The sequence below is a fragment of the Equus quagga genome, chromosome 5 (assembly GCF_021613505.1).
Source record: "Equus quagga isolate Etosha38 chromosome 5, UCLA_HA_Equagga_1.0, whole genome shotgun sequence".
Lineage (NCBI taxonomy): Eukaryota > Metazoa > Chordata > Mammalia > Perissodactyla > Equidae > Equus > Equus quagga.
The window spans coordinates 25,489,226-25,515,609 of NC_060271.1; the positions used below are offsets into that span (position 1 = coordinate 25,489,226).

The following is a 26,384-nucleotide window of genomic DNA, read 5'->3' on the forward strand; positions in this document are numbered from 1 at the left end:
GGCAATGGAGGCAGGAAGACGAAATAAGGCCACGGAGCCAGAAAGCTGCAGCCAAGAGGTTTGAAGGCAGCACCTGTTACGCCAGGGCCCCGCGAGCAGGCGTGCGTGAACACTACAGGCTGTTGCAATCTGGGGCTGAAACCGGGAGGGCGCGCGGCCGGGAGGCGCCCATCTAAGGTCCCCGGTCGACTCGCTGGCGCGTCGCCGCCCGGACCCCGCGCGCCCGGCCCCGCGGGCCCCCGCCTTCTGCCCGCGGCGGCGCGCGCTCGCCTAGCGGGCGGGCCCTCGCGCGCGCAGCGGTTGTGTTGCCTGCGAGTTTCCCAAGTTCACACAGGCCCCGGGTTGGCATGGCAACCGGGCAACCTGTTCCAGAGCCGCCTGCCTTCTCCGCACATGCCGCTGCCACCGCCGGAGCCGGGGCCAGCGCCTATCCCATGATGCACCGCGCCAGCCCAGTCCCCAGTGGGCCGCCATGTTGTCAGAGTGAAAGGTAAGGGGGAGCGAGAGCGCCGGAGAGAGAAGATCGGGGGGCTGAAATCCATCTTCATCCTACCGCTCCGCCCGTGAGTATCCGCACCCCGCCGGCCCCAAAGGCTGCTCCGGACCCCCGGCGAGCAGATTGTCCCTTTGTATTGGTGTTTGAGAGCGGTTGGGGGGGCGAGAAGGGCTTTGGAAAAGCCGCCGGGGCCCTGGCGGAGGCTTCTCACTCGCTGTTCCTCGTACATGTTTTGGAGTCAGCAGCAAGGCCCCTATTGTTATCAAAGGAGGGAGGGGGTGGGGAGCGGGGTGGAAGCGAGGAGAAGGCCGGGGCTGTAGGCCTGGGCCCGGGGCACAGCCGTGCCTCTCCATTTCTGCTCGGCCCGCTGGAGCCCCCGAAGATTGATGCTGCCATTCGGGTTGCTTTTTGGATGGGTTTGCGAAGCTCCGATCCCTGTGTGTGGCCATGGAGTGGAGAGCTCTGCCGCCCGGGCTTTCTTCGACTTCTTGAGCTTCCGTGGCAGCGCCGGAGCGGGAGGAACAATAAATCGCCCCAGGAGCAGCCGTGGCCCTGGGCTGGGGACCTCCGGCGGGGGAGCTGGGCGAGCCTGAAACGTGGAGAAGGGGCGATCAGGAAGTTTCAGATCGCTTTTCAGGCTCCTGGGTGCTTGTGGCCTTTTGTTTCCGTGAGAGCTGGTGTTTTTTTATGGTGGCTGCTTCCTCTTCGAGCCTCCATGTGTCGGTGCGTGTGTGTCTGAACTCGAAGAGGGGTTCACCCCTCGGTAGGAGGGAGACATACACGACACGAGGTAGTTTTCGTCCTTACAGCGTTCTTGGTAAACATAGATCATTTGTTATACTTGTCAGTACCACTCCCACGTCGAGGGAGGAGGACGCTCCTGTAACTTTTTTCCACCAGTTAAGGCCCCCCCAGCCCCACGCACACGCACGCACACTCACACACTCACAATCAGGGAAGGTTTTCTCCTCCCCATCACTTGAAAGATTGTTACTCCTTGTTGTCCAATTAAGAAAACAGTGTTCTTCCTTGTAGAGTTCAATGCGTTCACTTCCTACTTTGAGATGAAGGAGGAGAGTTTGCGAGGCTTTCTGGGGTTTCTGTTTTGAAGTGATTTGCTTCTGAAACAATAGGCTTGCAGCTTTAGCTTTTTGGTTTGTTGTATGAAAACACGTAAAAACTCCCCGAGACTAGCCTCCTCCGAGAGATGTGGCTCCCCGGGCCGTGTTAGTAAGCAAAAGAAACATTGTGACCCGTTGCTAAGTTTAACTTTATAAGACACGCTTGGGGCCTGTTGATTGTTTATCTGGATCTTTGGGAAATACTGGATTCTGAACTTTGAGTTAGTTTTGCCTTAGCCACAGTTGAATTCATTCTATCCAAGGCCACAGCTTTTTTTGAAGTTGGGTTTGAAGTTTAGTTTGGGTTTGAGATGAACTGCTTTAAAATAAATTTATGACCACAGAATGTTTTTTTCAGGGTGGTGAAAATAAAGACCTTTTAAACATTTTAGTGGAAAGAAAGGGGAGCCGTGGAGCTAGATTAAACTGTGTTCCTTTGTTTGAAATAAAATCTTTATTAGTGATATTAAAATTAACACTTTGATGTACAGTTTGATAACTGTGGGAGAGTAACTAGAATCAGTGCTTATTTCCAGTTGCCTAAAATAGTTATTTTTATAATATACCGTTTGAAAAACAAATTCATATTTAAAATGCTACACGTAACTTTTTAGTGGGCTTTGAGAGTTCTCTAAAAGTCTTCGGTAATTTAAATGTTTCCTGATATTTAAGTGACTGATTTCTTAATTTTTGTCCTGTAGTTGCCAAGATATTACAAAACTACGCGAGGCACATGTAAATTGCTTAGGTATTTGCTCACTTTCAAACTGTTCTGCCAGGTTTTCTCTTGTTTGAGAAACTGCCTTGCCTCATTAGGTAAAGCAGGAAGTCTCAGGGCATGTAGATAGCTTTACAAAAGCCAATTGTTTTGTTTGAACATTTTTATAGGGTCTCCCCTCTAACCCCCCCCGCCCCGCCCCATTCCTTGTTCGAAGTTGTATTCAGTGTGTTTCATTGGGAAACACCTTTTTCACATGGAAATTCTTAGATAAGTATTACGGCAAATCTTTTATTTTAGAAAAGATTGCATTTGCTATTTTTGGAATCCTTTTAGGGACTGGAGCTCCATTGCCTTAACTGGTGGTAACTGAATTCCTGGAATCTCAGCAGGGTGACATTAAATGTACCCAACATTTTTATATCTATTATTTCATTTTGATTAAAAAAAAAAACCTTGTGAGGCATAGAGGAAGGATTTCTTCCATTTTCTAGGTGAGGAAACAGGCTCAGAGAGGTTGCTAGTTTAGTGGTAAACTTGCGTTTTGGGATTGTCTTGCTTGCTCCAGAACAGATTCAGATCCAACTCCCTCATAGAAGAAAAATGAGGCTGGCTGCTATTGGTAATAAGAGGGCAGTGAGTTCTTTTGAAAATCAAACAGAAAGGCTTTAGCTGGTTAGCACTTTGCAAAGACCTATGGTAAAGACGGCTATGACTTTCTGGTTTTGATACTTAAGTGTGAACAGGATTCTATTCATGCCAGCAGAAACTGAAGTCCGGAAAGCTAGACTACCCCAGTACCTGTAGTGAGGTGCTGATGGCTTGGAATTGTTCATTGAGACTAGGCGTTTGCCAATTAGGCTTTGAGCAAATTACAGATTCTGTTGTGTCTTAGTTCTGGCTTCAAAACATAAATTAGTTGTGAGAAGCAGATGTTTCTTTATCAGGAGGTTTAATTATTCTATAAATAGAAATAATTTAATAGATTATTCATAAATCTTGTGAGTCTGTTTTTGAAATGTCACTGGGGTTAAGGAGAGAGAAAGCGTCTGTAGCAGTTGACTCTCATGTTGATAGCCTTGCAGTTAGACTTTAGGGTCTATGGACAGGCGTCTTCTGGTTGGTAACTGATTAATTACTTTGTAACAATTTTTTTAAAGTATCCACAGGCTGAGAAGTGTTCTCTCTTATGTACAAATACAGTTTTTGATTTTAGGAAAGGGAAGTAGTAAGGTTTCATAGTAACATTTGGAGGTTCTTTGTTGATCTTTCCAGAGAAGAGTAGCAGATGCAAGTGATAGACATCGTTCCTGTGTTGATTTCCTGGGGAGTAGCAGGGGTTGATAGAAGGAACTAGGGTGCACAACAGGTTTAGGTTTGAATCCCTTCCCGGCAAGTCACCAGCTGAATGGCATTGGGCACATCCTGTGGCTTTTCTGTACCTTGGTGTTTTCATCTGTAAAATAGGGTGATGAGATAATGTCTACAATATATTTGCCACACAGTTGTTGCTGTGTTGAGGCGTCTGTTTTTTTCTGCAGTGACACTTTATACTAGGAAAGTGTTTGAGTTTGGTTTGGTTTCATCCTGTTTCTAGGAGTCAAAGTACTCATGGAGTAAAGATGTGATTACACGTACAGTAATTGTGAATTACTGGTAAAAAATTTTGAATTTTTTCCCATCAGGAGGCCTTATTGTTTCTTCAAGGAGCAGACTATGAATATGTTGGACATTTTAAAGGGTCCTTTCAAGTTTTAGACAATCTGAGTCATTGCTAATTATATATGGGGTTTGGATTTTTGTTTGGTTTATTGGCGTATGTCTGCTCCAGCTGTAAAGCGATATTTTATGAAGCTCTTGTTCATTTAAAAAGTATCTAAAGTTTCCCTGTGGCTGCTGTCTTGAGTGCTTCCTGATCCCAATCCCTTGTCAGAGTGCCTGCCACCACCTACGTTTATTTCCATATGCACGCAAACTCAGGAACGTAAAAATGAGGTTTCAGTTTAGAAAATTGCGTATATAATAAAACATTTGGCTGCTTGGTAGAAACTGGTTGTAAATGATGTATTGCGAAAGACCTGGGGCTCATATTTTTATCTTGGTGTATATCGAGTTGTGTTTTTAAAAATGCAAATTTTAAATGTTTATAACCTGTTTGTCCTTAGGTGTTGGTGGAATGAGCGTTGCATGTGTCTTGAAGAGAAAAGCAGTGCTTTGGCAGGACTCTTTCAGCCCCCACCTGAAACATCACCCTCAAGAACCAGCTAATCCCAACATGCCTGTTGTTTTGACATCTGGAACAGGGTCGCAAGCGCAGCCACAACCAGCTGCAAATCAGGCTCTTGCAGCTGGGACACACTCCAGCCCTGTCCCAGGATCTATAGGAGTTGCAGGCCGTTCCCAGGACGACGCTATGGTGGACTACTTCTTTCAGAGGCAGCATGGTGAGCAGCTTGGGGGAGGAGGAAGTGGTGGAGGCGGCTATAATAATAGCAAACATCGATGGCCTACTGGGGATAACATTCATGCAGAACATCAGGTAAAGAAAGTTCCCTCTTCCAGCTTTGAAACTCTTTGATAATCTGTCCACTTTGGATATCTGCTTTCGGTGAATGTCTTTAAAAGCCTAAATTGCTAATTTCATTTGGTCTCAACTAAACAGTCACTTGTTTTAAAGGATGATTGTTGTAATATTGTTACTGGATCACTTATTCTGGTGCTAAATAGTAAATGACCGGTTCACTGAAAAAAAGACACATTACGTTAATGTGCACATTATATTTTTGGGTATACTTTTTTTAACAGTACTTTTTTTCCTATGACATATATTCTTTTAAGAACTGTTTGGGCTGTTTATAGGCCGAATACATATTCTAGAGCCTTTCCTGTTGGTCGTGGGTGACTTTTGTTTTTAAGATGTTATACTTGAAAGTAGCGGAAGTTGATAACAAATCAGCTGCTCAAGAGAAATTTATTTGAAATGGAACTGATACATCTAATGTTTTGTGTCAGAGAGGAGTGAGTGTAGCTTCTAGGTTTTAACCATCCTTTTGTTGTAAGCACTTGTTTCATTTGGTTGATTTTAACATGCTTATTTTTAGTAATCCAAAACCACAGCTGGAATCACAGCGTATTTTACGGAGAAGAGAGTTTAGCCTGGTTGGTGTTTCCTAACTACCTGATAGTGATGAAAAGATGAGAACATTTTACTCAGGCTGTTCTTTTAAATTGGGTATAGGTTGAATTTGCAAAGGTTCACTTGATATTGTCCCCATCTGAGTACTGACTTGCCAAAAGAACTGATCTTTCACTAGGCCTTTGGTGCGTCTGTTCTGCTTCAGAAAGGAGTCGGCCACAAGCACGCCTGCAAGTCTGAATTCTCGGTTGTGCTTCCCCTGACCCTTCCAAAGAAGGCTGCCCATGTCCCATAGTTCTTTACCACAGTAGAAACGAAGAGGTGGAATGCATCCTCTTGTTCCGCAGGGATTTATGGAGCACATTGGTCTTAGGTCTTTGGTTTATGGGAACAGTCATCAGTATCTGTGCTGCTTCATGAGCACCTACTATGTGTAGGCAGGGGCACTAAGACGGATGAGATAGAAGGGGCTGCTGCTTGTGCGCTTAGGGCACTTTTTAGCTTTATGATGTACCTATTACTTAAGACGCTGTATTTTCATTTCCTATTTGCTGGGAGTCTTGGAGGTGGGGATCAAATTTTATTCATCTCGCTATCCCAGTGCCTAGAATTTGGCGTATAATAGAGCTTCAGAAGGAATTTATTGAATGCATGAGTCCTTAATCCTTTGGCCTTAAAATTAAGTTGGGGAAAAAGGACATTGATGCAAAGACAGGGGTGTTGAATGCCAGCCTAAGATTTAATTCAGTCGGAAGCAGGGTTTTTGAGTGTCTGTGTATGGAGTGGCTTTTGTTCAGTGGTGTTTTGGGGAGATTGAGTTGGCACTAAGAGATTGGAGTGGGTAAGGCCTGGGACTAATTGGGTAACTACTCTAACAGCCCTGGTGTGAGCAGTGGAAAAGAAGGTATGGGACTGAGAAATGTGCAGAATTTAGTGGTTGAGTTAGAAATTGTGGGTCCCTGGGGAAATGAAGTAATAGAGATGAAAACAGAGGGGGCTCTGGTTTGGGGACAGGTAGTTAAGTTTGGTGGCACACGTGTGGAGTCTGAGATGTAGGCAGCTGTGCGTGCAGAGGAAGAGCAAGGTAGAAGGGATTTGGTTTGGGTGGTAGCTGTGTAGGGGGCAAAAGTGGAAGGCCTGTAATTTTTGCCTTTTTTGGCTAAATATTGTTTAAAAATCATAAACGTTGATTTTTAAAATCTATATCCTAGGAGCTGGCCAGGTGGCATATGGTTAAGTTCTCGCACTCCACTGTCACGGCCTGGGGTTTGCAGGTTTGGGTCTCCGGCGTGGACCTAGTGCTGCTCATCAAGCGAGGCTGCGCTAGCATCCCACATAAAATAGAGCAAGATTAGCACAGATGTTAGCTCAGGGCCAATCTTTCTCAAAAAACAAAAACAAAAAAATAAATAATCTATCTTATAGATTTATGAAATCTCATGTTGGCTTTCCTAGTGATAGGCTGATGGGTGAAAGCTGACGGGAGAATCAAGGTGCTTGGCTGAGTGGGCAAATCAAACTCTGGATCAGGCCTCGGCAGGGCTCTAAGATCTAAAATCTGGCTGTGCTGTGCAAGTCAACAAGTGTTTATTGAAAGCTTACTCTGAACTCTGTCTTATGCTGAGCCCTATCATAAGGAATCATATATGATTTGTTTTTTTAATTTTTTTTGAGGAAGATTAGCCCTGAGCTAATATCTGCCACCAATCCTCCTCCTCTTTTTGTTGTGGAAGACTGGCCGTGAGCTCACATCTGTGTCCATCTTCCTGTGTTTTATATGTGGGACGCCTGCCACAGCATGGCTTGATAAGCGTGTGTAGGTCTGTGCCTGGGATCTGAACCTGTGAACCCTGCACCGCCGAACCCTGCACTGCCGAAACGGAGTGTGAACTTAACCGCTACGCCACCAGGCTGGCCCCATATATGACTTAGTTAGCAGTTTTATCTAGGTTAGTTAGCAAACCAGACTTAATGTTGTTAAGTGGCAAAACCTGTTTCATACCCGGGGGCCTAAACGAATGACCCAACTTGGAATTGGCACTCATCACAACACTATTCTGTTGGGCTGGACACATGCTAGAACGAGCAACGTTAGGGAACTCAAGGTAGTTGCTGTGTTGCAGCCATGGACCAGCCACCAGTCACCTGTCCTGCAGTCCTTACAGCATATAGTAGTTTTCTGGTTTTGGTGTTGATCTCCCCTCTTGGACTGGACCATTCTAGGGCAGAGACTATTGTGTTTTTCATGCCCCTTTCCCAAGAGGTGTCTGAAACTTTTGTGTTGATTGAATTTGTGAAGACCCCAAGTTCTTCAGCTTTGCACTCAGGTAAAGCAGTGGATCTTAGAGCTCAGCTGTCCTGCTGGGAAACACTGGCCACAGGTGGGGGCCACTAGGACGAGCAGCAGTGGTGAGTAGTGTAATTGAAGAGTGCAGGGGCGGCTCTCTAGGCGGAGAATCACTGCCCTCAGCAGCCTCTGTTTCGGGTTGGAGGAGTAAGAGGGTGTCCCATGTGTCGGGTGGGAATGCAGAAGAGGTTGCGAATCACTGACAGTGACAGAAACATTTCCTGAGCCCTGTGTTCCAGGCGCTGGGCTGTGTATTCCCTGTATTTTGTCCTCAGAACAATCCCCCAGCGGAGGTAATGCTCTTGAGAGTTGAGAAACTGAAGCTTAGTTACTGCGTAGACCCTGGTTTTGAAGCCAGGTCTTTGGGCTTTCACTGCTCTCTCTATATTTCTGCCTCCCTAGGAATATTTGTAGCCTTAAAACTAAACCAAACCGAAGCCCACTATTGCAGCAAAGTAGCACATGCCAAGGTCAAATAAGTATTTGCCATAATTTTGCTTGAATTTTAGAGATGATAAACTTGCTGATACAGGGAGATGAATACAAATGTTTACTTTTCTCCTATAATTACAGGAGTCCTTGTTTTCCCCTCGAGAGCAGTAATGCTAAAGTCCGGCTTTTTTTCAGTTTTGTTTTTATTGCATGTGTATTCTAAGTAGTAATTGTGGGAAACTTATCTCTGCAGAGACAGTGACTCAATATAAGGTAATCCTGCTGCCAGTATTTTCTGCCATCCACAGGGCTGGTATTCCTGTTTGGTGGGCCTATTTCCTTACCCTTTTTTTTTTTTTAAGTCCTTTTGGCATAATGGAACAAAATTTAAAAAGATTAAATTGGCAGAATGTTCTCACCAGTGAGCTGGTAAAGGAAACAATATCACAGGCTGTGGTGTCAGCCAGCAGTGTTGGAGGGAAGGGAGCTGTTTGTCATGCCAGGTACTTTATATCCATTCTCATTGTTACTCCCTTTTCCGAGCAATTAATTTTTTACACTTAAAATTTTTTTTTTTCCCTTTTGAAGTTAGGATTTTCCTGCCTGATGTAGGAATTCTCTTAGTGTCTACGTTTTCCCCTCCCCAGAGCCCCAGCACATAGTCGTATATCCTAGCTGTAAGTTGGTCTAGTCCTTCTATGTGAGCCGCTGCCACAGCACGGCAACTGACAGAGGGTGGTGTGGTTCCGCGACCCAACGGAGAGACGAACCTGGGCCGCTGAAGCCGTGAGAGCACCAAACTTGAACCACTGGGCCATCAGCCTGGCTCTTCTCCCTTCTTTATAGTGAGTTCTTTAAGCTGTGTCTAATATATAAATGACTGCTTTTCTTAATGTTTAAGTTTTATTTTCTGAGTATGAAACTTGACAAATAATTAGCATACAGCTCTTGAAATAAAAGTTTAAAACATTAACAGCTTGAGAAGACGTGTTGAGGTAATATGCAGTACTTTAAAAATCTTGCAAACTGAGATATTTAAAATTAGGTAAAACTAAAATTTAGAAACCGTAAAATAATATTGTGAGGTGAGGAAGAGTATTTAGATTTGTTTGTATGGTTATTCAAAAAGTTATAATGTACCACAAACTCTGTATGGTCTTTCTGTATTTGTCTTTTTTTACCTTAAGAATATAAACATGGGGGGCCGGCCCGGTGGCGCAGCGGTTAAGTGCGCATCTTCCGCTTCTCCGCAGCCCGGGGTCCACTGGTTTGATCCCGGGTGCGGACATGGCACCGCTTAGCACGCCATGCTGTGGTAGGCATCCCACAAATAAAGTAGAGGAAGATGGGCACAGATGTTAGCTCAGGGCCAGTCTTCCTCAGCAAAAAGAGGAGGATTGGCAGATGTTAGCTCAGGGCTAGTCTTCCTCAAGAAAAAAACAGAATATAAACATGTATCACTTGTTTTAATTCATAAAATTATTGTATGTCGTATAGTTAGAAACTGTAAAGCCCTAATGTTTGGCCAAATTGAGGTCTTTGGAGGAGAGTGAGTGAAAGCAGTCCCATGAATTTTTTTTTTTCCTGTAAAATTTACCCATAGTAAACAGGACACTGGATGTGGATCAAGATGTTATAAAACTCTAGAAAACACATCTTCCTATGTAAGTGAATAATACTGTGTAAAATTTTGCCTACAAAAAAAGTTTTCTGTATTTATTTTAACAGTAATTTTGATAACTTAAGATTTTTTTTTCTGAGTAGTATTAAAGGTTTTGTCCTGCAAAGCCCGAGGTCTGACTTGCTGTGATTGTTTTATTATCTTATTGTGAAATCTGTTTTCTCTGTAAACTGCTGTGAGATAAAGTGGATGATGAAATAGGGAAAACATTTTAAAGTTGATCAGTTGAACTGTGGCCTCTGTACTGGATTTAAGAGGCAGAGTTAGGTAGAGGCTCTGCTTTGGGAGAAAGGAAATTTAGAGGACAACACAGTTTTCTCACTTTTGCTGGTAGTTTCTTGGCACTAGGACGCATCAGTATCCACCATCCGTTGGCGGCTGGGGAGATAGTTCTAGATAGCCGGGCAAGGTTCAGTGGATGAGTCTTTTCTTGGTACAAATAGTACCCCTTTCTGTTTCACTTGGTGTTGCTGTCTTCTCGTGGTCTCCTGACACCGACCCCTGACATGTCCGTCCTTCTTACTGTCCAATGGCTGAGAGTTAATCCTTACACTTGTAATTAATAAATACTATGATCAACTGGGAGGGAGTGCAAGTATTCCCCATACTGGGAGTCTTGTCATTCCCTAAGCTCCTTTTTTTTTTTTTGAGGAAGATTAGCCCTGAGCTAACATCTGCTGCCAATCCTCCTCTTTTTGCTGAGGAAGACTGACCCTGAGCTAACATCCGCGCCTATCTTCCTCTACTTTATATGTGGGATGCCTACCACAGCATGGCTTGCCAAGTGGTGCCATGTCTGCACCCAGGATCTGAACCGGTGGACTCTGGGCCCCTTTAGCGGAACATGCACACTTAACCATCTCGCCACCGGGCCAGCCCCCCTAAGATCCTTTTTTATTGTCCCTGCTGAATGACTCTTAGACCGGGAGTCTCTTGTCTTTCTGCATAGATGCTTATTAGGTGCCTCAGCATTTAGGCCAGTGGCGTTTAGTAAACATCATGCATTAAAGCAGAGTAATTCATGCCTTCATGTTTTGTTTTTGCTTACACCTGTATTCTTAGAGCTTTTTTCATTATATTTGGGGTTCTCAAAGACTTAACGTTATGTACTTGGTCAAAGGATCCTCGGTAGGCCTTCTTTGATTATAACTTTAAGGATTATTTTCCAATTTTAAGAATTAGTTTCCAGTTTGAAAAAAAAGTATTCAGTCAGATACCTTTTCTAATGCTGTGGTATTTGTGCGTGGTTCCTAAGTGAACAACTTGCAGAGGTTTCTGGTACATCTTTGTTTTGTTTCAGAAGGTTTTTGGTGTGGCATTAGAAAAAAAATTAGAGGATTGGTGGTAATGAGCTGTAACAATGGGAAAGTAAGGGTATGTCAGGAAAACGAAGGGGGTAGATTTAAGATTTAGAAATACGTACCAGAGTATGGTGGGCTATAGAATTTGCTCTGGGTGTCCCTGTAGCCAAAGAGAAGAGGGAAATAGGGCGAATCACGAGATTGTTAGTAAGAGAAAGCACCGTGGTTCCTCAGGAAGGGCTGGGTTTCAGACTTGAGTGTGGATGGGGTTGAAGTGCCTCATAACTGTGAAGTCATATGATACTGTTTTTCATTAAACCCCTCTCTTCTTGCAGAAGAGACGCACATCTTTTGTGTGTGTGTCCATTTTCTCCCAGGCAATGATATTCGCTGATTACTTTCTATAGGCTGAGCCTGAGTACAGAATCATGCTTCCGGGTATTGTGGAAAGAATACTTAAAAGAGTTCTGGCTCTTGCTTAGAATCCATCTATTCACTGTTGGGAAATGGCTTAACACTCACAGAGGAATGGAGGGTTGATGATGAACACGATGCCAAGAGCAGTAAGTGCTGAGGGTAGGGTAGGAGTTTGTTGTTGTTGTTGAGGGACCTCTGACCCTTCTTCTGTACTCTTTACGCTCTGTTTCTTCATCTTCTGGGTGTCGTCGGAGCCATAATGGGAGTGTGGCTTCAGCTCAGTGCACTGCTCTGGCGTTTTGCTCCCTGCTGTGAATACTGTTGAGAAGTGCAGTCAGTGATTGGCAGTGGGTTGGATGAGTTGAATATTTGGGATTTTGATTAAAGAGCTTGGGCCTGAAGGACGTACATGGCATTGGTGATAAGACCTGCAGTTGGAGAGTTACTGGACCTTTGCCAAAGAAATGTTGTTCATGTTTTTTTCATGTAATATTTTTTGAGAACTGTTGGTTTTTGAAGTGCCATATTAATGGTTTCTGAAGATCCTGCAGACGTGGATTTGTCTGTTTATCGCCGTTAGTAAGTGCTCTTTTATGGCTAAAGTACCTTTCTTAGTGTTTTTATGAATCTCATCAGGAAAACTTTGAGGTTTGTAGAAATTGGGGCCCTAAAGATTTTTTTGTAATTGCTCTATTGATGCATAATTCATCCATTAAAGTACAGTTCATTGGTTTTTAGCAGATTCACAGAGTTGTGCAGCCATCACCACAGTCAATTGTAGAACATTTTCATCATCTCAAAAAACCTGTCCCCAGTAGCAGTCACCCCCCCAGCCATCAGCAACCATCAGTCTCTGTGTCTGTGGATTTGCCTACTTTCAACATGTATAAAAGGAATCATACAATATGTGGTCCTTTTTGACTGACTTCTTTGACTTAGCGTAATGTTTTCAAGGCCCATCCGTGGTGTAGCATGTGTCACTGCTTCATTCCCTTTTGTTGCTCAATAATAGGCCACTATAAGATATCTACCACACTTTGGTTATCCCTTTATCAGTTGATGGACCTTTGGGTTGTTTCCATTTTTTGAGTATTACAAACAATACTGCTATGAAATTCATTTACAAGGTTTTGTCTGGACATATATTTTCCTTTCTTTTGGGTACCTAAAGATTTTGAAAGGTGCATAAGTCTCTCATGTACAGATAGAAAAACTATGGGGATTTCTTCCCTGCACAGTGCCTTTTAGAAATAGAGGTTGAGAGGGCAAGTCTATCTACAGCTGTACACTGTGGGTTTGGAGTTTTTCCAAGCAACAAGTTTTACTGGGGCTACTGGCAACTTTCTTCTCTATCTATAAAGAAAATGTTTTCAAGTTAGCAGCGTAAATTAACTTGTTTATAACCCTGGGAAGAGGAATGCTTACCTTATAGAGAACAGGTGTTTTCAGGGAGCTACACTCTTTAGAGGTCATGAGTATTCAGTCAATTGATCTGCTGATGACAGATAGTTTTTGGCTATTAAAGAAAGTTCCCTAAGGATTTTAGCCAGGGAACAGTTCATTAACCTAATTCTGGTTATTGTATGTATTTAAAAGCACCATACCTGCTGTTAATTAAAAAAAAGTTCTTTAATTTGCTAAGAATTTACTTATTCAGATTGTTCTTTTTTCCCTCCAATTGGCCAAATTAGAGAGATACTACTTCTGTGGATCAGAAGCCTAGTAAAATGCAGAAGAGTGTGATTAGTATATCGCTGTTTCTCTGAAGAAACGTCCACAGTTTCAGGGAGGGAGGAAGGAGTTCTAAAGAAGGTTGTTTCGGAGTGAGGATTGCTGGGAGTCTCCACTGAGCCGAGCGCTGAGACGCTGCAGTGTGTCTGCGTGACACAAACACGTCGGATGAGAGTAATTGTATATTAGATACAATTTCATTAATTTATTATCTAGAAAATGGGCTTTAAGCTCTATGTTCTCATTAAGAGTGATGTATGGAAAAAGGACTGGGAGGATAAATGGCAAAATACTGCTTTTATTTGTGTAGGTGAAGAAAGTGGCACAGATGCTAATTTGTTTTTTTACACATTTTATATTTTCCAGCTTTCAGACCCTAAAATTTTTGTAGGTTTAAAAAGAAAAAAAAAAGACGAACCGTATGCCTTCCAATGAAAGTGAATCGGCTGATACATTTCCAGTGGAATTTGGCCGTTGGAAAAGATCTTGGAAATTACTTAAGTTTTTTTCCCCCCAATGCAGTGATCTCCTTTACGTTAATTATCTCTGTTTTAATAAAAGTCTGTGTGTTGGGCGGAGATAGGTGAGCGTATCTAGTGAGATATTGAGTACTTCCTTTCTGGATCTAGAAGTCATAATGATACTTACTTCATAAGCTGTGTGCTGGAACTGTTCTAGGCTTTTTACATAGGATTTAAACCCCCAGAAACTGTATGTTGTTGTTGTGTTTTTTATTTTTTATTTTTTTGCTGGGGAAGATTTGCCCTGAGCTAACATCTGTTGCCAATTTTCCTCTTTTTGCTTGAGGAAGATTTGCCCTAAGCTAGCATCTGTACCACTTTTCCTCTATTTTGTATGTGTGTCACTGCCACAGCACGGCTGCCGATGACTGGTGTAGGTCTGCACCCAGGAACCAAACCCAGGCTGCTGAAGTGGAGCGTGCTGAACTTAACCACTAGGCCATGGAGCTGGCCCCCGTATCTTGTTTTTTATCGTTTCCATTTTATGGGTGAGGAAATGCAGGGTCAGAAAAGTGAGGTGCCATGTTTTGGGGTCTCATGAATCATCTATGTTGGAGGCACTTAGCTCATGCTCTTTCCACCAGACCCGTCTGTTTTGAGATCTGCTGCACCTCATGGAGTGTCACCTTGTCCCTAGGACACACACAGGCCCATTTTACATGTCACACCGCCTTTTCAGCCCTACTTGCTGCTCACGTGTTTCTAATGTAGAGGCACCAGTAAGAGTTTACTTTGCTTATCTAATTCTAGAAGCCCAGGACTGGACGTGTAGTAGGTGCTCAGCGAATGGCATGATGCTGTTCAGAACTGAACGTGCTAGCTTCCTTCGTTCCCTGTCTTCTGTTTCTGTGGACGGCATCTCCATTACAGGCAGTCCAGGAATCTCAGGTTCTTGCCTCCCCCCTCCAACAGTTCCAGCGTTATATCCACATTGCCGTATTCGATGGGCTTGTATTTCTTGCCTGGACATTTACGGTAGTCTTTGGACTGGTTTTCTGCACTGCCCCCTCCCCCCTTCTTCCCTCTGGCTATTTTCTGTGCTGCTGCCAAATTGATATTTCTGAAGACACAAATAATGCTTATGTCTCTCCCTTGCCTATACTTTGTTTTTTGCTTTTCTTTTTCTCTTTTTTGGTGAGGAATAGTGACTCTGAGCTAAGATCTGTTGCCAATCTTCCTCCTTTTTTTTTTTTTTTTGCTTGAGGAAGATTGTTGCTGAGCTAACATCTCTGTGCATTTTATGTGGGATGCCACCACAGTGGCTTGATGAGTGATGCTAGGTCTGCACGCAGGATCCAACCCCCTGAACCCCGGGCTGCCAAAGCGGAGTGCGTGAGCTTAACCACCATGCCACTAGACCAGCCCCTGTTTTTTGCTTTTCAGTTGCTTTTGTGATAATTTCCAAGCTCTTCCATATAGCATCACATAGGCCCTTTGTGTTTTGAACCAGTTTACCTCTGCAGTCTTTATTGGCACTCCACTTCAGCTATACTGAAGTTTTTGTTAACTCTGAACACAAAGAGGTGGTACGCGTCTTGTTGAAGTATTGAGCTCCCTGAGTTGGGGTTGAATATTTACTCTGTCCTTCACCACGAGTGCTAGGAAGCTGTTCAGTAAACAGATTCTTGGGCTAGAGTTCAGACCTCCTGAATCAGAATCTCCAGTGGTGAGGTGCGTTCGTGTGCTCTTTAAAAAGCGCTCCCTCGCGACCCTCATGCGCGTCTTAGTTAAGAGCTGCTGGATGGTTCTTGGGGAGAATCTTTCAGCCTTGTCTCTTCAGCACCTGGTGAATAGTATGTGCCTCATAAATGATGAATGGATGCCTTCTGTCATCAGGGCATGTGGAACAGACTTCTGGAGTGGAGTGTTTTATTTTGAAGAGCATTGAGACGTCATTTTGAATGAATAAGGTGTAAGGTGTAACACTGTGTTATGGTCTTGAATTCTTACTGAGAGGCTTTGGGACTGGAGATAAGGAGCCATTAAGGCTCCTTTATTTATTTATTGAAGGGTTGCATTAAAGAACTTTTAAAGTAATTTCTCTCAGCTCTGGTTTTATGCTTTTTTGTTTTGTCTTTTTTTTGGGGATTTCTTGAAACAGTGTCAGAGATAGACATACAGAAGGGGCTGTAGGAGCAAGGTTACTTCCCTTAATTTGTAAAACGTTAAAGCTTTGTTTCTGTTCCCAGTCACATCACATGTTGGGAAACAGTGCCCTACTGTTTCAACCTAATACATTGTCAAGTTCATTCCTGTTCTCAGATAGGAGTATTATCTGCTAGTGTAGTTCAAGGAGATAGTATCTTTATGAAGATAGATACTATTCGGGTTTAAGGTTTCTATTGGGACATAGTATACAGTGTGAATATTAAAATGGAAAATTTTTTTCTCTATTATGGTTATGGATGTTGTTCTAAAGTGGAGTTTTTAAAACAGCTTTATTGAGAGATAATTCACATACCATACATTTCACTCCTTTATTTTTTTATTTTTATTTTTTTTGAGTTTTACTTTTTATTTTTTTGAGGAAGATTAGCCCTGAGCTAACTGCTGCTAATCCTCCTCTTTTTGCTGAGGAAGACTGGCCCTGAGCTAACATCTGTGCCCATCTTCCTCTACTTTATTTGTGGGACGCCTACCACAGCATGGCTTGCCAAGTGGTGCCATGTCCACACCTGGGATCTGAACTAGCAAACCCCGGGCCGCCAAAGCTGAACATGCGCACTTAATTGCTGCGCCACCAGGCCGGCCCCATTTCACTCCTTTAAAATGTACTATTCATTGGTGTTTACTGTAGTCATAGAGTTGTGCAATCATCACCACAATCAAATTTTAAAACATTTTCATCACCCCAAAAGAGACCCAGTACCCGTTACTAGTCACTCTCCACTTCCTCCATTCCCCTAGCCCTAGGCAACCACTAATCTTTCTGTCTAAAATGGAATTTGGGTGGCCGGCCCTGTGGCTGAGTGGTTAAGTTCCTGCGCTCCGCTTCGGCGGCCCAGGGTTTCGCAGGTTCGGATCCTGGGCGCGGACGTGGCACCGCTCATTGTCAGGCCATGCTGAGTTGGTGTCCCACGTGCCACAACTAGAGTACACAACTATGTACTGGGGTGGGGGGGCGCTTTGGGGAGAACAAGAAGAAAAAGAATTTGTTTTGATAGTACATGATTATTCTAAAAAATTTCATAATCTGTTTTTCAGAGTTAATTACTTTTAACAGTTTGGTTCATTTCCTTCCAGACTTTTTCTACACATATATAAACACAGATTCGTGAATGTGTTGTAGTTTTAAACCAAATGGAATCATTCTCTCCCTCTAAATATATATTACACAAGTAGGCGTCTGTGTACACACTGTAGTCTTTTCGCCCTTAATACATTGTGGCTGTACTTTCAGGTTCATAAATACGTCTATATCCTTTTTAAGGGCCATAGTGCATGGAAGTAGAATAATTTATTTCGACTGTATTATCCTAGATTGGTGGACTTTTAGGCTGTTTTCAGCTTTTGACATTCTAAACAATGCTATAGTAAATAATACTATAGTTGTATTTTTGTATCCTGGAGTCATTTCTTTAGGATATATTCATAAAAGTGAAATTGACAGATTAAACAAATAATGCATTACATGTTTCCACACTGTTCTCCACATAGATTGCGTCAATTTAAAGTTCCATCAATACTATATGAGTGTTCTTTGTCCATTTTTTTCTGTGAGTGTATTTGTTATTTTCCTAGATTTATAAGACTGCTTTTATATGTCTTTTAACTTTGTTTATTGTGTCTGTTGCAATTCAGAATTCTAAATTGTATGTAATCAAAAGTGTTGGTCTTTTGCCTTTGAATTCTTTAACTTTATGCTTTTAGGCCATTCCTCACCCCGTCTCCACTGGAGTTTATTTCTGTGTATTGTACAGGGAGGAAGTAATGATGTAATTTTACTTTTCTCAAATGGGTAACAAGTGATCCTAGCACCATTAATTGATTTGAAAGATCTCCTTTATAATAAATTGTCTCCCTATATACTGGATCTATTTTGACTCGTTTATTGATGTGCTTATTCTTACTCTAGGGCTAGAATTTTTTCTTTTTTAAAAAAAATAATCTTGGGGCCGGCCCTGTGGCCGAGTGGTTAAGTTCGCATGCTTGGCTGCGGCGGCCCGTGTTTTCGCAGGTTCGGATCCCGGGCGTGGACATGGCACTGCTCATCAGGCCACGCTGAGGCAGCGTCGCACATGCCACAAGTAAAGGGACCCACAACTAAAATATACAGCTGTGTACTGGGGGGATTTGGGGAGAAAAAGCAGAAAAGAAAAAAAAAAAGATTGGCAACAGTTGTTAGCTCAGGTGCCAATCTTTAAAAAAAAAAAAAAGAAAAATCTTGAGCTGGTCCGGGTGGCTGAGTCGTTTAAGTTTGGCATGCTCTGCTTCAGCGGCCTGAGTTCAGTTCTGGATGTGACCTACAGCGCTCTGTCAGTGGCCATGCTGTGCTGCTGGCCCACATCCTGAAAAGCAGAGGAAGATTGGCACAGATGTTAGCTCAGGGTGAATCTTCTTCAGCAAAAAAAGAAAAGAAAAGAAAAGAAAAAAGGTCTTTATTGAGGCATAATCAACATAAAATGCACGCATTTTAAATGTACGGTTTGATAACTTTTGACATATCAAACTTTTCACCCGTGAAACCATCACTGTGATTAAGATAATGATAATTCCCATCTTCTCCAAAAGTTTCCTTGGCTCTTTTGAATTCTCCCCAGCAGCAGTCACTGATATGCTTTCTGTCTAGGTCTAGACTTTTAATTATTGTATTGTAATGGTATTTGGAATGACATGAGAACATTCTTATTATTTCTAGAATCACAGGCATGCCCCATCACCCAAGGTTTTCTAGTGGCTGCTTCATTTGCTTGACTGCTCCTCTCTCAGATATCTATAAAAGTTGCTCTCTCACCACCTTCAAGTCCTTTCCTTAAATGCTTCCTTGTCAGTGAGGCCTTCCATGAACATTACTTAAATTGCGACTCTGTCCCCCTTTCCTGCTTTAATTTCCTCAGTAGGCTTTGTCACCACTTTGTAAATTTTTCTGCTTTCTGAAATGTTTATAGTGAGGGTTTATTGTTTTTAGAATTCAAAATTACCTAAAACCCATATTTTTAACGGGAGGAAAAAAACCATGTGTTTTGATTTTTACATCCCATTTCAAACATTGTTCATGGCACTCGTAGCCTCCAAGTTTAAAACCTCATAAATGTGCTATACCTTACGTCCCTGTCAGCTTCAGGAGGGACCACTTTCATGCTTTGTGACCTCATTGTAATACCGACTAAGGGTAAGAAACTACAGGTAGTAGCTGTTCTCAAAAAGGAGCAACTGAAGGTTCACCGTTTGCATAACATCAGGTGGAATTCCGTCAGGAAACAAACCAAATTAATACTTCCCAGTACTTCAAAGATTCTTCAGCTCGGCTTCTGCCCTTGTATTCTATCTCCTGGTTAAGAATCGCTGATTTTTCTTTCTTTTAATTCAGAGGAGATGGAACTCTTTTTAAAATATTTTCTCCTGCAGATACAATTTGGGTTTCTGTGTTATGCTCTCTCTTAGGAGGATAAAGTCCAGAAGGAGCTCTTTGATGTGCCCCATAGCTGCCCTCTGAGTTATGTTGCTGTGATTTATTTGGAGAGACAGACTCACGGAGAATTCCTTATTCCTTTACAAACTACGAACAGCACAGCGTTGAAACAAAGGAGCGGGAAGGCTTAGTCTCAAGGCTGCTGGATGGAGGGGAACATTTTCTGGGCCTCCTGGCTGAAGACCTGTCAGGACGCTCTTATCTCCTCTGCCACCGTTTGTATTGTAACGGTAAAATGAACTGTCAACTGAGAAACTTTCTCAGAGAAGAGTTAGATTAATAATGTAGATTGTCTCTGGTGTCACGCCATAGTTTATTCCCTGTACATCTAAAAACATATCAGCCAGCTTTGTAAATATGTTGAAACAGAACGAGGGTCATTTTTGTTGGCACTGAACATAGTTTTGTTTTTCACTATTACGGGTGAAGTAAGGACCCTTTCCGTGGCCTAATTCCATTCTGTGTATCCTCATAAACAGTAATTTAAAAGTCAAATAAAACATTTTTCCCCTCCCATTAAAAATAATGACTTATAGGTTATTTTTGAATTCTAAAATTAGTAAATCTTCGTTGTAAATATTTTGGAAAGTATAGACAATTGCAAAATTATAAAAACACCCAAGAAACAAAGCAAAAAAACCCAACCACCAACTGTAATTCAACCTTCTACGAGACTCTACTGTTTGTTTTTTTGTAGTATGTCCATCTTAGTGTTTCTATTTAGAACTTTAAAGAAGGTAACTGAATGATTTTATTGCATTTATAGACAGGAAAATCTTCTCTTTGCTCCTAATAAAAAGGATGCTTACTTCTTTAGCTTTACCTTTTTTTTTTTTTCATTTGATGGGTGGTGTGAATTTTTACTGATTATTTCTCTGTTTGGTTAACCATTGGAGAGGTTAGAGCTAGATTTATGGCTCGTTTTTAGCAAGTGTGTAGGACTTAATTGTATACATTTTTATAAAGAAGGCTCTTCTCATTTTCCCTCTGCCGTAATTTTCTCACTAGTTGAAACTATTTGATCTTTTTGTAAATCACTCTAAATCCTTTGTGGGACAAGTTGAGATAAAATAAAAACATTTCTGTGATTATAGTTTTCTATCTTTTTTTGGTCTAATATATCAAAATATTTTCTTATGACAGAATATTTCCATAGATAATTTTAAGATTGTATAATATTCCTTTCTATTTAATGGGCTCATTCTTTTCTATAGTATTTCTTAATATTGATCACTTAGGTTTCTAAACTTTTACTGTTGTAGGTGGTGCTATAATCAATATTTTTGTTTGTCAATACTTGCAGTTTGAATTATTTTCTTAGGTTCTTGGAATGGAGGAAACACTGTTAGTCCTTTACAGTGGTATTCTCCCTCTTGTGTAATTATTTTTTTCCCATTTTTAAGATATAAATCATACAGTAAAATTCACCGTTATTTTAGTATACACTTTTGTAGGTTTTGACAAATACACATATTCATGTAACCACCACAATCAAGATGTAAAACAGTGTTGACACCTTCCCAGATTCCCTGGTGCGTCTTCATAGTCGGCTCCCACTAATCTATTTTCTCTCCTTAGAGTTCTGCCTTTTCCAAAAGGTCATATACTGTAAATGTCTGTGGCTTTTGAATCCAGTTTCTTTCACTTAGTATAATGCTTTGAGAATATGTGTTGTTGTGTGTAACAAGAGATTGGTCCTTTTTATTGCCGAGTGGTATTTCATTAAATAGTTGTGTGACAGTTTGTGAGTTAATTTTCACTCTCCTGGTTGGCTAGGGCACTTGGTGCAGTCATTACCGGAAAAGTGGCACGTGGGTGGCGTGTTTATTACTTCTTTCTTTATGTTGTGTTTCTAAAGCCTTTATACATGAGAGGCAGTTGTGTGAGGATATAAAGTCTTTGGGCCGTAGATAGTGGACCTTACTTCGTAGTCTTCAGCTGGAGTGTTCTAGAGCACTGAGGGTAAGTGCCGGTTTTTTTCTGTGCTGGGTTGCTGAGGGAGTTCTCCCGCTTGGGACAGTTTGATCAGGATGTGATTTTCGCATACTATGTCGTGAGACCTTTTGATCTGTATGGTTTTGTGGCTTGAGAAATGTTCCTTCACTTGTATATTTGATTATTTTAGTTTTTTTCCTCAGGAACTATCATTTTTAAGTTGTATCTTTATTATTTATAGCAGTGGTCTTTTTTAAAATTAAAATTTGATTTAGTTACTTGTCGAGTTACGTGCAGTTGTAAGAAATAGCACAGAGATCCTCTGTACACTTTGCCCCTGTTTCCCCCAGTGGCAACATTTTACAGGTAACCTTGTGTAGTAGAAACAGCAGTCGCAGCTAGGATATTGACATTGACACAGCCCAGCCAGTCTTACTCACATTTCTCATTTTATTCCTACTCATTTGTGTGTGTGTGTATTAATAAGTTCAATATAATTTTTTCACCTGTGTCTATTCATGTATTTACCACCCCAATCAAAATACTGAAGACTTCCAAACCCACAAGGGAGCCATGAGTAGTCCTTTTTATAACCACCCCCACCTCTTTGTGAGGCTGGAGTGGCTTCTCTCTGCCCCCCCCCGCCCCAATCTATCCTGTCTGTTCTCCATTTCTGTAATTTTGTCGTTTCAAAAATGTTATATAAACGGAATCATTCAGTGTGTAGCCTGTGGGGCGGGGCCCCTTTTCTCTGTCGTTTCTTGGAGACATAGCCAAGTTGCTGCATGTAGTAGTTCATTCCTTTTTCTTGGTGCGTCCTGTGCCATGGAGGTGCCACATTTTGCTGAACCTGTTGAAGGACATCTGGGCTGATTCTGGTTTTTAGTTATTACAAATAAAACTGCTATGAATGTTCATGTGTTTTTGTGTTCACTTAAGTTTTCAGTTCTCTGAGATAAATGCCCAGGAGTGCAATTGCTAGGTCATGGTAGTTACATGTTTAATTTTTTAAGAAACTGCCAAATTGTTTTCCAGAGTGGCTGTACCTTCTTACGTTCTTAGCAGCAGTGTTTGAATGATCCAGTTTTTTTGTACCCTCATCAGCATTTGATGTTGTGACTATTTTTGTGTTTTTTTTTGGTTGAGGAAGATTCCCTCTGAGCCTTGCCACTCTTGCTCTTTTTTTGCTTGAGGAAGATTAGCCGTGAGCTAATATCTGTGCCAGTCTTCCTCTATTTTGTATGTGGGTTGTTGCCACAACATGGCCGCCGACAAGTGGTCTAGGTCTGTGCCTGGCAGCTGAACCCATGAACCTGGGCTGCTGAAGTGGAGTACCCCGAACTTAACCACTGCTGAAGTGAAATACCCCGAACTTAACCACTATGCCATGGGGCAGCTCCCAGCACAGTGTTTTTAAGGTTCATGCATATGGTAGCGTGTATCAGTGCTTCCTTTGCTTTTTGTGGCCTAATAGTAGTCCTTTGTGTGATATACTGTATTTTGTTTATACATTCATCAGTTGGTGGACATTTCTGTTTCCATTTTTTTCAATTATCTTTTGTTTCAATGGATATCTCTTCCTCTGGATTGAGTTCTCAGTTTGTTTGCATTATTATTTATTTGGCTTACTACTCTTTACTGCATTATAGATTTTAATTTTGCTAGCAAATTTTGTCTTTATATGTATGTTTATTCTCTCCTCCAATCGGTAAGTCATTTTCCGAAGTCTTCTGTTTTATGTCTTCAGGATGAGATTTCCTTTCCCTGGTTAAGTAGTTTTCTCCCTGTAGTCTCATGGTAACTTATTTCCTTTTGTTGCTGAAGTAACAGAGAAGAATCCTGCCGTTTTGGCCACAGATGGGCAGTGTGGGTTGTTAGATCTTCAGATGGACAGCTGGGTGGCAGGCCAACATGCACAGCTCCTTCTCTGTTTTTGGGTTTCTAGCAGGCTTTCATCTAGTGAAGCTTTGTTGGATCTGGATGGTTCTTTTTGTCTTTATTGCATAAACATTTGGAGCACCCCAGACACATTTTAATCCTCAATATAGAACACTGCTCAAGAGTCAGATTCTGGAGTCAGCCTGGTTGTGCAACTTCGGACAAGTTATCAAACCTTTCTCTGCCTAAGGTTCCTCTTTTGTTAAAGAAGCGGGGAAAGGAGGATAATTAAGAATTATTTCACAGTTTGAGAATTAAATAGTGCACATTGCTAAATAGGGCATAGTAGGTACTAGCTGTTATAGTAATTATTATGTATGGTATAGAAAGCTCATCCTGTTTTTGTTCTTAGTGCTGTCCCTGTGGAACCTTCTGGATATACCAGTATAACCAACTTTTTTGTTTACTGTTGGATAAAATAACTACGCAATGAGCACCTTTGTGTAGAAAAGCTTATTCTTTATTTTGGTTATTTAATATGTTTCTAGAACAGGATTACTGGTTTGAAAGGTATTAATATTTTAAAGACTTCATAAATGTTAAATTTATTTTCAGAACGTTCCTTCTGATCTTTTCATAGGCATTATAGAAAATGTAGGAACTACTGAAGAAGTTTTAGGTTAACATTTGAATATATTACTTTTCAGTCTTTTGTATGTGTCTCTATATAGAAATATATACATTTTTCTGTGTTTTTTGTATATAAAAATATATTCATATTCATATAAAATATATATGAATATATAAAAATATATATAAAATTCATATGAATATATTTTTATATATACAGATTTGTAGCCTACTTTAGAATTCTTACACATACACATATCTCCCTCTGTTTAAGAATTTTAAAAATGTTATAAAAAGCTGCATAAAATTCTATAAATGATTGTATGCTATATTTAATAATTCTTACTTTGTTTAAATTTTTTACCACTTTTCCTGTCACAGTGCCAGGTTGGAGATCGTTGTTAACAAATCTTAGACCATGTTTCTGATTATTTGCTTGGGCTAATTTCCTAGCAGTGGAATTACTGGATCAGAGGGCATGAACATTTATAAAACTTGATGCATACTGTCAAATTTCTTTCTTGAAAAGCTTGGAAAAACATGACCAAGTGTTCTTTTAACCAAGATAAGAGCCATTTTAAAAAGCTGGCTCTAGAAGTCCCATTTCTGCTATTTTATCCCTCCTAAGACTAAGGGTAATTTCTCACATTACAAATATTTGTATGCCTGCCTGTCGTGTTTAGTGCTGTGGGGATGCCCAGGGCGACAAGACAAGCTGCCGCGGCCCGGCTGATGGAGGGCGGTTTTGCTTCTCTGGCTGTGACTTCAGGGCGTGAGGAGACAGCAGAGAGACGTGTGCCATGGTCTTTCAACCCTAGTCTGCACTTCTCCACCTCGTCTGGCAGGAGGGGAGAGCACATGAGCTAGAGCAGGCTGTGTGTGCGTGCTCCCTCGTCCACAGGGACGGACACTGTACGCGTGCCTTCTAGTTAATAGTTTGTACTCTGAACTTATTTTTCAAAATCAGTGCTTTTCACTGGTGGTCTAAGTTGTACAACTGTTAAAAAATATTCACTGTCTCAGAAGTTGTAGAAAATTTATGTCAGTGGCTGTGAAGGCCCATAATTTGTTTTCTTTCATAAACTATTCTTACGGTGGAAATTTTTATAAACCTTTTATGCCTACTATTACTTGTCCATTAGTGAGCTCAAAGGATGACAAAAGAATCTCAAAAAATTTAATATTAGCAAAACTTTGGAAAAGCAATTCTGTGCCCTTTTTTTTGTGGACAAATATTTGTTGCTGTCAGACTACTTACATAGATTCTTATACTCTGCTAGTGAGATTGTTCCTGATTCCAATGATGGCAGATATGTTAAATTTAATTCCATTTTTTGGAAAGAGCCTGATACTTAACAGATTTCCCACAACCTAGTGTAGGAACTTTTGGGTGAACATTCTTGATTTATGTTTCTTTGCTTTTTCCCATTTGTCATCTCTTGAGATTGGTATTTCAGAACGAAACTTTTTACTGCTAATGAAGACCCTTTGATATGTTCTGCATTTGCAAATAACTATTTTTTTGATGTAAATATGATCTATCTAGCTGTTTGGGAGTCTGTTTCACGTTTTTGGAATTTGTTCTTTTGGGAGTCAGGAATATTCCAGTCAGAACTATGACTATAGATGGTAGTTTCCAGACAGACAGAGGTAAGATTTATCATTATCTTAAGTTTTACACTTTTTATTAGTTTCTTCTGTATCAAACAGTTTCTCTCCATTGAAAATGGTTTTGCCCTCATTATTCATTTCAGCTTGATCATGATTGGTAAAATTAAGAAAAAGACTGACAGAACCAGCAGTTTTGAGGTTTTTGTATTTAAAGGTTAAAGGTCACTAGTAAATAGACTACGTTATCTGATTTTGAAAATATATTTGTTCTTTTTACTTTCTAAATTATTTTGTGTCTAGGAAATGTTGACATTTACGTGAGGTGTATATATTCTGGTAGTCTGGTAGCAAGAGAATTTTGATAACTTAGAGTTTATCATTTGGGTCTGTTAACCATCCCAGCAGAATGCCATGAACACATTAGATAATATGTGACTTTAATAGTATTTACTTTAATTGCTAAAGGTAGTAGCAATTTTTAACGATAAATTTAAAAAATAGAAATTCAGCCTAATCCTGGCTTCTGTAGTGACTTCATTTCCTCCCTCTGTATCATGGAAGAGAGTATAAAAATAGCACAGTCATCAGTTGCTGGAACAACTGTTTTTAACCCAGGTGTGCTGGAGCTTTTGTGCTTGCCTTTGATGAGAGAGAGAGAAATAGTAAAGGATATAGAGACCTGAATTTGAACTCCACTTCTTATCTTTATCAGTTATGTGACTTTGGACAAATTACATCTCTGAACCTTGGTTTCTTCATATAAAACGGAATAATGTCTATTTAGCAGTGCCAGTGCC

At 41.1% G+C, this 26,384-nt stretch overlaps 1 protein-coding gene across 12 annotated transcripts in view; it reads left to right on the forward strand.

Moving 5' to 3' along the window:
• Positions 1-440: 440 nt before the first annotated feature.
• Positions 441-26,384, forward strand: part of PUM1 (pumilio RNA binding family member 1) — a 122,259-nt gene continuing 96,315 nt past the window's right edge. For all 12 annotated transcript variants that reach the window (XM_046663370.1, XM_046663373.1, XM_046663376.1 and 9 more), the window contains exons 1-2: positions 441-563; positions 4,501-4,874. In XM_046663370.1, coding sequence (XP_046519326.1) covers positions 4,512-4,874 — 363 coding nt within the window. In that variant the 5' untranslated portion in view covers positions 441-563; positions 4,501-4,511. The remainder of the gene's footprint in view (positions 564-4,500; positions 4,875-26,384) is intronic.